At 38.7% G+C, this 10,907-nt stretch overlaps 1 protein-coding gene across 1 annotated transcript; it reads right to left on the reverse strand.

The window, feature by feature from the left end:
- Positions 1–5,321: 5,321 nt before the first annotated feature.
- LOC124171188 lies at positions 5,322–6,380 on the reverse strand. The gene has a single exon (XM_046550327.1). The coding sequence runs from the start codon at positions 6,378–6,380 to the stop codon at positions 5,322–5,324; it is 1,059 nt and encodes a 352-aa protein (XP_046406283.1).
- Between the last annotated feature and the right edge of the window lie 4,527 nt (positions 6,381–10,907).

Consider the following 10,907-nt stretch of genomic DNA (forward strand, 5'->3'; position numbering starts at 1 on the left):
GTAACACATTTCAACATATGTTTTGTATTTCCTTTATTCTGTAAGAATACATATATCATGTAATAAGTACATGACTGCATTCATTTATCAACATGTCCTGAATTATTTGTAAGAATGATTTACCTTTAGATTTCCTAGAAATCATAGTGCGTTCACCTGAATTAGATATGCAATAAATATTTGAATACATCTTTTCTTTAGCAAGGGAATGGAATATTTCATTAGGATAAGTTTCATCAGAATATCACTGCTAATCATGAAAGATAGAGTAAAGCATTGCTGGGCAAGATATATTTCGAATAATCCCAGTGCCGAATATTTTGATAGCGTTTCTTTAGGTTTTCATATGCGGCCCCCTTCCTCTTCTCCTAAAGTTTTCAAGAAATGGTATTTTCAAGAATTGTTATTTTCAGCCGATAGGTCTATAGTCGCCATTGAGTCATTCCATGCCAGTCCATGAAAGCCACCGTCACGGATATGGATAAAATTTGGCATTTTCATATGCCCATGTAGGAATGAAAAGATGTAAAATTTCTCTAGTTATTTTGGCCATTTGAAGTTAGGGTAAAACTGCAGTTTTTCACCGAGCAGAACTCCGAGAGCTCTCGCACCTGCAGAGGTAATTAAATTGTTTTAGTCTCATTTTTCATTCAATTCTTATGAAAAATTGCAGGTTTATCATAAAAGGCAGAAAAATTCGTAAAGTAAATTGGAAAGTGTCGGTGGGAGTCACACCTGGATGAGCTCACATGGAATTGCAATATGAATGGCACACATTAATGACATCATCTTCCATTAGCTCCATCCAGTATGGTATTATTGTATTTGGATGAGGCGACGGATGGCTGAGGTCAATTACGCCATTAAGAAAAGGCTAGAGTGAAACCTGAAGTTTGCTTTAGCCTGCCCTTAACGCAAGGCGCCAAGGGGACCACTGCTTAACGTCCCATATGATGGACGGAGTGCTGCTCTTGAACTGCCTTGAAGCAGGAATCAGGCAGTCCATGAAAACATCCATCGCCATGATTCGAAACCGAAAACGCAGGATAAAAAGCCACCAAACCAATTCATTCTTCATCTCAATCGTTAACGAGGTTGGACGGGAAACGAAGAAAATATTGTGTCTTAGAAACTTATAATATGCTCATCTAACTGTGTCTTATTGAATGACGGTGATGAAGAATATATTTAAGAGTTATATACCCTGGATATTGAATTTGAAAATAAGCTGGAATAAGGTCTTTTGGCAGTATATAATTTTCTGAGAAGAGAAAAACCCTATTTCCTGCGAGAATACTTATGTCGTCAGGACATAACTGATGTAATGGTCTTTATCCCAGTGAGAAATGGGTGGTGGAATCCACGTTGAACCCACGTGGAATCCACGTTGAGTGGTGGATATTTGGTGGTGGTGGATATTGAGTGGTTGGACCCACGTGGAATTCACGTTGATTTCAAGTGGATTTGTGGTGATTATCATAAAATGTTAAACAGAATTTCTAATTTGTGGAACTTAACTCTCTGGTGACATTGCGTCATTTATCATCCTGAAACCACGCTAGTTATGTGAAAATGTATCGCACATTCTATTTTTATATAATTCGTGGAAAGGCAGCCATGAGAGCACATGAAAAATCGTAGACACATATATAGAAGGTTTAGATATAGAGTGGTTGAGGTTTTAATGGTTTTAGGACAGCACCAACTGCTGTTTTAATTTTTCCACCAAATTTCCACGTGGGTTCCACGTTGATTCCACGACCAAAAACACGTGGTATCCACGTTAATTCTCCACGTGGATTCCACCACCCATTTCTCACTGGGATACTATAACAATTGGGGTAATAGAACTTTTGCCCGTCCCTAGACTGCATTTGGGAAGTTTTATTATTGAATTTTAATAATCAAACTGAACTTTGAAGTTCCATCACATACATAATTCTTTCCACGCAGTTTTCTTACAAAAATACAATAAATTATCAGTAAAAATTGTTCGTAAGAAATCGAGTAAAAGCATGCAGACTACTTGTAACAATTACTTTCTAAGAAATGTAACTTTTTATTTGTAATTTACTTCTTACTGTGAAAGAGGAATCATTACTTTCGTTGCAATCTTTACTTCCTCGTTATCAAAAATTATTATACTCATTTCACTGACTTACCTAGGCCTACAGGTAACTTTGAATCCCTGAGTACCAGAATTTGCTTGTTTAGCTTCTGTAACCGTTATGTTTTAGACAACTTAAGTTGGTACAAATTACTACATCACTTTGTTACGGCAGTTATAATTGTATGTTTCCCAAGTGAAATTGGAACTTAAGCAGTTTCTGTGATTAAATTATTTTCCATTTCCACTCTCATATCGATAGTTGCCTCGTAGTGTCCAAAGTGGACAATCTTACAAGAATAAATGAAACTGAAATTTTACTGATTATACTTTTTTAAATCTCTAATCTGTACTTAAAATTAATTTACTAAGTAACTGCCCACTTACTTTATCTCAGTACCTTATACAACACTGCCTAACCCTGGGTATTTTTGACTCTTTCTCATGCTTTCCACATCATCTCTTAACCATGAACTCCTCTTCCAGTGAGGGCCGATGTTCTTCTGCCTTGAGTGCCAACCCTCTTGAGATTGATCAGAAGTACATCCGATTCACCCAACCGGTGAGTGGCGTATAAATGCTCATAGATTTATGAAATGTCATTATATCTATGGGTATCAATTCCAAAATGACAAGAGACAATGAACAAAGAAACCTAACCATTTCCGCTCCCTTTTCGCAATGAAAACAATCCATTGTTCCAATCTCAACTTTGCCGCCTAACCATGATGCGAGAACCTATATTCCATCAATATGTAATCCAGCTATTCTATCTGCAATTTCTCTAACGCAGCAGTGTCACAGAGGCAGCTCATAGTATTTTTTATTTTTAATGTTTTATTTTATTTTTTTTATTTTCTTAGCCCCGAAAACAGCACTGACTGACCTTTACATCGGTGGGATAGAACATAACAACGATAGACAATTATTGACATCCATGCCCTGGGTAGGGGTAATCTACCCAGGCGGGACTCGAACCCACGACCTTTAGCTTGGCAGGCGAGGACTCTAACCCTCCACCACCGAGGCCGAGTAAAAACATCAATATGTATAAGGATTTGGTGCTCAGCGTATGAGAAAATATTAAATTTCAGCAATGATTTGGCTGGGGCAATTTGCTACTTCCCGCAGTGGACCGAGGCGGAGATAGCAGCAAGACCACAGCCACTCAGAATCTTCAACTATCTCATCCCGAGGGGACGTGGATGGGAGGCTTCACCCCTGGAAGAGGAAGCAGCCAATGAAAAGGTGTTGCGAATATCGAGAGTATTCATGGACGCATTCCTTTTAATATTAAGGACCAATTCCCTTGATGAGCTCTTCTCACCATAACTTTCCATTGCAGGATTTATACCGGTCTATGCAGGAATCAATAAGTATTTGTAGTAGTACGGAGTTCAATTTAATGCTAAAATGGCATCTTTTAAATCGCTGTATGATTTAAACGCACTTACTAAGAGGTATATAGAAACCAAAGAGAATGCCTTGGACAGGAGGAGGTGGTGACACCTTTGGTGCTTGGGACCAGTGGGTAGAAAACCAGTTGATGATGATGAATATGGGGGCGTATCTAGAAGTGAAATTTCTACTTAATAGGGTAGTTTCCTTCATCAAAGAGAATGAAAGTCAGCGATTTGTTACCCACCATTAGTGTATTCATAATATACAGATTATTTGGTTTTAGAAATCACAGTTTAGACAAATGGAAATGGTCAATTTTAACCGCATTTGAAAAAGGCCAGATTGGCGCCCATGTGATGCCACTCCACGTGACGTCACAGGGACCTAGTTTCCATACGAGTAGATAGGAGTTTTACATCGTCTGAGATTACCAATGCATGCATGAGGCACAGAGCTCAGGGAAACATGTCTTAATAATCACCTATGAAAACTGCCTATGGTCAGAAAGTTTTTTTCGTTTGATAAGGTAATAATAATCCTTATTTAAGCCAAGCGCTACCTGCTAGCAGGGTACTCTGCTACCTGCTAGTAGCCTGCATCACAGCGGTGCACATATCGTCGCCCCAAGGTCACCTCACACAATGGCAGCGGGAAGCAGAATGACATCACATGGGGTTTTCCCAGCATTCATACTTAGCCGTCACGTTTTCGTGCACTTGAAATATTTCACTTTTCATTCAATCGCGAAAAATAGATATCGTCATTTAAAAATCTAAAAGCGTGAAATGCGTACTCCAGGAGTAATAATCTTTCGATTTAGGCAATAAAAAAATAATAGGAAACCACCCTATTGTCACTTAGATAGAATTCCTGCTCAATTTATATCCCCGAGGAAGGCACTTTGGCATCAAATATTTCAGGAAACTAACACAATATTTTGCCAAGTTCCTCCCTCGCTGATTATTAATTATGAGATTTATACCGTTCCATGTATTTTAATTCGGTAACTATATATAGGGATGAAGAGTTCAGTTTTACACTCAAATCCATGTTCCATTTTGCCTTACTATAGTTGGTTTGTTTTTTTGTGAGAGTTTTTGGTATAACTATGGGGGATAAGGGGATGGATCCCCCCCAAAGCCTCAGAGATAAAATAAATAAAAATATTTAAAACTATTGACTAGCTTTGGCGTTTAATAGCATCGTCATCTGTTAAAGTTAATTTTTTTGTGCCAATATTATATAAAATGTATTTTCAGGCAAGTGATTTTTCTAAAATATTCCCGGATATTATTTTAAATTTTTATTTTGTGGGAGTCACCACTGCAGGCCATACCATCCCCTCCTCCAAAGCATGTGCTATGCATTTATACCGTGTCTGTTGATTTGGGGAGATAAAATGTATTCCTGCTATGGAGATTAGATTAGATTCGATGATGCAGTGGGGGATCAGCTCCCAGGGCACCTGTAGGTCCATTGTGCTAACCACCGATAATAGATCACCCATAGAGGCCTATGTCCTTAGCAAAGGACATAAGGTCCCAAATGGGAAGATCTCTTACCTCCTTGAGCTCTATAAAAGGTGAGCCCAGATGTTTATATCGAGTCCTCATGATTGCGGGGCACTCGCATATTAGATGAGTGGTTGTTTCTTATCCCGTCTCACGCCATCTACATCTATCTGAGCCTGTTACCCCCAGCAGGTGCATATGTCTCATTACATGATAGTGTACCGTAAGCAGGCCTACTACCGTTCGCATTTGACTTCTGTTCATAGGAAGAAGTCTTCTCTCGAGTCTAGGAGAGAGCTCTCCTATAAGAGTTTTTGCCTGACATAACCCCGGGGTTTCTCACCAGATCTTTCAGTGTTGGTTGATCCCCACACTCTGAATGCAGCCATCCCCATTGAGGGGGCAACTGGCACCATTGGTTCTGGGCCAATTGGGTTCTGTTCAGCGCCGGCCTTAGCCAGTTCATCTGCCTTCTTGTTTTCGGTAATACTTGAATGTCCCGGTACCCAGAAAAGTTCTATTTTACAACGGCTGCCCAAAATATTGAGTGCCTTGTAGTATTCAGCCAATAGCTTGGACCTGCACCAAGGTGAGTTCAGGGCTTTTAGAGCAGCCTGACTATTGGTGCGTAAATAGATATGGATCAGTCTCTTGTAGAGACCTGTCTCCTCAATAACGTGCACACAGGTTAGGATAGCAAAAATTTCTGCCTGAAACACTGTGGCATATCTTCCTAGGGGGACATATATGCTCCAAGGGGGGGATTGGCTGTAAACACCAGCCCCTGTTTTCCCCTCTTTCATGGAGCCATCCATGAACCACGCTTGGGCTCCACTGTGAAGGGCTTTCCCCTCTTCTTTCGCCCAACATTCCCTGTTTGAAAAGTGGGTTTTAAAAAGAGGCGGTGAGGAATTGAACGTAGCAATCATGGAATCCGACCCCATCTCAAAAATGGTGCAGGACTCCCTCAGTCCCGTCCACAGTTGTCTGTGTCCAGAGAAATTTCCTCTGTCATACCACATACCTAGATTTCTCAATCTGTATAACGTGGCTCTTGCATGAACCTCCACTTCCACATAGAGTGGAGCTAGGTTCAGCAGAGTTTCCATCGCCAAGGTTGTAGTCGTCCTCATTGCTCCTATGATGCCCATGCAGGCCATTCTTTGTAGGTGGTTAAGCTTATTCCTAACAGTAGTTTGTTTGGTCTTCTTCCACCATACAACTGAGCAGTGGATGAAACTAGGTTTCACCACTGCATTATATAACCAGCTAATGGCTCTGGGTTGAAGGCCACATGATTTGCCAAGGGCTCTTCTACATGTCCATAGTGAGGCACATGCTTTCTTGAGCTTGCTATCCATGTGCTCTCTCCAGTTGAGCTTGGAATCTAAAATGACTCCAAGATATTTGAACGATGAGGACGGCTTAACCTCTTTCCCAGGAGGTAAGGGGAAATAAATCCCTCTCTTTTCCTCTTCTAAGTGAAGAGAACAAGATTGGTCTTCTCTGGATTAACAGAGAGTCCTGTTTCGGAACACCACTGGGCTGTTCTATCCAGGGCTTTCTGCAAACGCTCGCATACTATGTCTAGGAATCTACCTGAAACCAGGATCACAACATCATCTGCATATCCTTGTGTGAATACACCGGTGTTGTTGAGGCTTGACAGTAAACTGTCAACTACCATATTCCATAGTAATGGGGACAACACCCCACCCTGTGGACACCCTCTTGTCACAGTCACCGTCAGCGAGCTCTCTCCAAGGCTTCCTGCTAGGTAAATAGCCTGTTAACATTTTGATAGTATCCATGCACTCAATTATTCCAACTTCATAAAAGTGTATGTATGTCATAAGGTTTTATATATCTGTGAAATTGTAATTTGCTGGTCGATTCCACTTTTTGGACCGAGAATTTAGGGTCGCTATTTTATACGTAGTCGATGCAATAATAACATTTCCAGTGCAGTTACTAAAAATATTTTTATTTTGGGAGAAAGTGAATTATCACAATTTTCATTTCATTGTCGATTGTAATGATATATATATCTAAGATTGAGGGGAGTCCATATAAACTCCAAAATAACCTTTTGTAATTAATGGACAACTTTCTGGGGCAACCACAGCCTTAGAGAGGGTATGAGGAGAATCAGGTACATTGCAGTAAGATCCATTTTCCTTCTAATGTTTTGCAAATATTCCTGGCATTTGAAGGGGGTGGTCCGAGGGGAATAAGACAGAGAGAGCTGGAATACCGGTTTGAGTGGATGTTATTTCTTGAGCGGGTGAGGTGATCATGGTAGGTAGAATTTGGAAGAAAATGAGAAGGGTTTGCTTTAACCTGGATCCGCCCAAAATATTTTTTTTGAGATTAATAATTCATATTCTAGGGGAATTGTAAGAGTCTCATTTTTACTACATTCTGAAAATATTTCGTTGATCGGTTGTGTAGTTTCTGAGATACAGGCTGTGACATAAATGTCACATTGGGCGGATCTGTTGTCTTTTGGTGCAAGGTAATATTTCCCCAGAAAAAGCAAATATTTTTCGCATTTGAGCTGCACTGTTCATTTAAATGATAAAAAACACTAGAAAAACATATTATTAATTACGTACACTATTTTCAAGCTTTTGTTTAAATTTAAAGTAAATTGTTTAAAAATTTAGCAATAATTTTCAGAGTTCCATTGCCCGCGATTCATAAATTTTTCGATGTAAATTGTGATTTTTTAAGATGTAGAAGTGTTTTGGATTTTTTCAATGCTATTTCACAAGTTTGGGGTATATTTAAATTTATAATGTTTATATTATAAACTTGTCAAATACACATCAAGAAAAATTATTTTAAATTTATGTATAAATTTAAGTTTTCGGCAGTAGTGTTATGAAATTACAGAACCTTGAATTGACACAATCAATGGATTTGTTGAAGGTACATTTAAATAATATTTTTACATGGCTAATAAGTAAAATAGTTGAAAATGCATTTCCCAATTTTGGAAAATACATAGAATAAATATACATGTTTGAAAAATATTCTCACAACATATAAGGGTGTAATACCTTATAAAATTGAATTAAAATATGAATCAATTTGTTTCATATAAACTAAAGGTTGCTTTAGAGTTCAATGCCGGTGTATACGTACCATTTTGAGTGGTAAGTAGTAAAGCAACATTTGTCCATATTTCATGCATCGCATGCAGTGCATTTGACGGAAGCGCAATGTTCTCTAGCACGGCGACGCAATCTTTTGAGACTAATTGATCATTAGCATCGTAACATATTTCACTGTCTGCCTCTGTTGAAAATGAAGTAGTACGGCAGCTATACTTGCCTTTGCATCGATGTATGGTCAGTAATGTTTGCATTATTACACGCCTGATATCTAATTGTGACATGCAATGACCAGATTTCGCTCGTGAACAGATTGTGAACAGCTTCAGATTGTGAACAGCTACATCCAAAAGTCAAGGAAAATATTCCACCATTACCACCAAAACTGATTGTCCTCCGCCGAATGAATTACATGCAAGGATGGATACCAAAATACTCCACAATCATACTCCTGCCAAAAGAGAGTTTTTTCAGTGGGAAAAATCCCTCTGAAACGTTCTTTCAATTTAGTGATCTACGGCGAAGCTACCACAATTTGTCTATTATGTCGGGCATCGTATTGTCTGCACAGTAAAGGTATCTACTCATCACAAAGAACCTATTCCTTCGCTAGGCTACGGTAACCATTGAGTTGTGAGCACCCCCAGAATCTTCCCAGGAGCATCGCTTGGATGGAAACCAGTTACAACCTCATAACAGTAAAATCCCAATGAAAATTTTCATCTACTCTTTACTGATACTAGAAGATGAAAAAACAATAGAAGTAGTATAATTATCTAATTCTGCCATGAGAAAAAAGAATGTCATCCGAAAAAATTATTTAAAAAATTTCTACACCTAATTTTTCCCTCTATTCAGGAAGATCTGTTTCGGGGAATAACCTATTTCTTACATAATGACCTTCTTGTCGCAAATTGGCAGCTTCTCTTTTTACTTTTTTCTATTGGAGAAGTGATGTAAGCTTCGTTGACTTCGAATCCTTTTCCTTACATCTAACTGGTACCGAAATACTTCAGGACTTCTCTTGAAATTCATTAGTATTATCATTATCAAGCTGCAAAACAAGCTCCACTCTTGCCCGAAGTTGTCTTCCCGTTAAATTTTCCACAAGTCCACCAGCCTGGTCATCTGCAATGTCCTCATCAGTGACAATTGCTGCTTCTGGTAGCTCAAGGTATATTGTACTTCGTCAAAGTCTTCGTTTTCCGGAAGCTATTTGGCTTCACACAGTGTAATATCTCTGAGCTATCGATATCCCTAATATAAAAAAATTTAATTCAAAAGTAATAACCGGAATAAAAGTTAATAAATGCAAATTTATCGACTAATTGATAAATAATAAGTCTTTTGGCGGGAATACTAAGGAAAAAACGTTGAAAATGGAATAAATTCTAACTAGAGCATAAAATTCGAAACTTTGAAGATTTGCATAGGGATCCGCCCAATGTGACATTTATGTCACAGTAACATTTATCAGAGTATATTACAGAAATGGAAAGCAATACCAAACATATTAATGTATTATTAATAATTTTGTATCATTATGTTGATACATACCAAAAATTGTCGCTGTAGCGCATATAGTTAATGAAAAAATTAAATATTTACACAAAGCGAACGTCCATTTTTAGTATCTAGGGAAGGCGCATAAGTACCAGGGGTACTCAAAGGATAGGTCTTCACTTTCACGTGACAATTCTTACCTTGAATTGAAGCACTTAGCTTCCTCTTTCTTATAAGGCATAAAACACAACAATATACCGTGCCCAAACGATGCAAGAGCCATTACAGTGGAGCGATACAGGGTGTGACATTTATGTTACATTGGGCGGATCCAGGTTAACAAAGCAGGCACATGTAAGGATATACAAAGAAGGGAGGGTGAGGATTTTAGATTTAGCAAAGAAGATTTTGCCTGTAGAGCGAATAGGGACATGGTACATAGCTTTAATGGCTTGTTTTTGGGCTGAAAAAGCTCTTTTAGCCACAGGTGAGTTTCCCCAAAACAGAATGCCATAAGAAATGTGAGATTGGATTTTAGCCTAGTATACCATTTTTTAAGTATCCAATGATACAATCGGAAACAACCTTCTGATCATGAATATACCCATGGAGATTTTTTTAGTACAACCTGTATGTGAGGTGCTCAATCAAGGTTGGTTGAGATTAGAAGTCCAAGGAACTCTGTAGTATACACATCAGAGGAGTGAGAGATTTTGTCTACGTGAGGGATGAGATCATTTTTGTAAGAGTTTTTATGTGGGAATTAGAGGAAGACAGTTTTCTGGTTTTTAACTATCAGATTGTTCATATTACACCACTGTTGCATTTCCATGATTGTGAGGTTAGTCCAGTCAACAATATTATGAGCACTATTTGCAGTAATGATGGTGGAGGGGTCATCAGCTTAGAGAGTGGTTTTAGAATGAGACAAGTGAGTAGGGAGATCGTTGATGAAGAGCAGGAAAAGAATTGGACCAAGGAGGGATCCTGGAGGCACTCCCCTAGTGGATTTCATGGAACTCGATTTGATAAGTGAGTTAGTGCTACTACATCGACAGCAGACAGTTTGTTGCCTGTCACTTAGGTATGACATGACCCAATCCTGGACTGGCCCAGTGATACCTAGAGCATTTATCTTATTTTGCAGAATGTTATGGTCGATCAAATCGAAGGCCTTGGTAAGATCAAAGAAGATTCCGACTGTGAATAGTTTACCATTGAGGCCCTGTAGGATATTATTTATCAGCTCAAAAGAGGCCGAGTTAGTAG

This window comes from Ischnura elegans, chromosome X (genome assembly GCF_921293095.1).
Source record: "Ischnura elegans chromosome X, ioIscEleg1.1, whole genome shotgun sequence".
NCBI lineage: Eukaryota > Metazoa > Arthropoda > Insecta > Odonata > Coenagrionidae > Ischnura > Ischnura elegans.

What these genes read in the sequence shown, in the direction of transcription:
- LOC124171188 (XM_046550327.1), bottom strand. Translation starts at nt 6,380, where the DNA reads ATGGATAGCAAGCTCAAGAAAGCATGTGCCTCACTATGGACATGTAGA.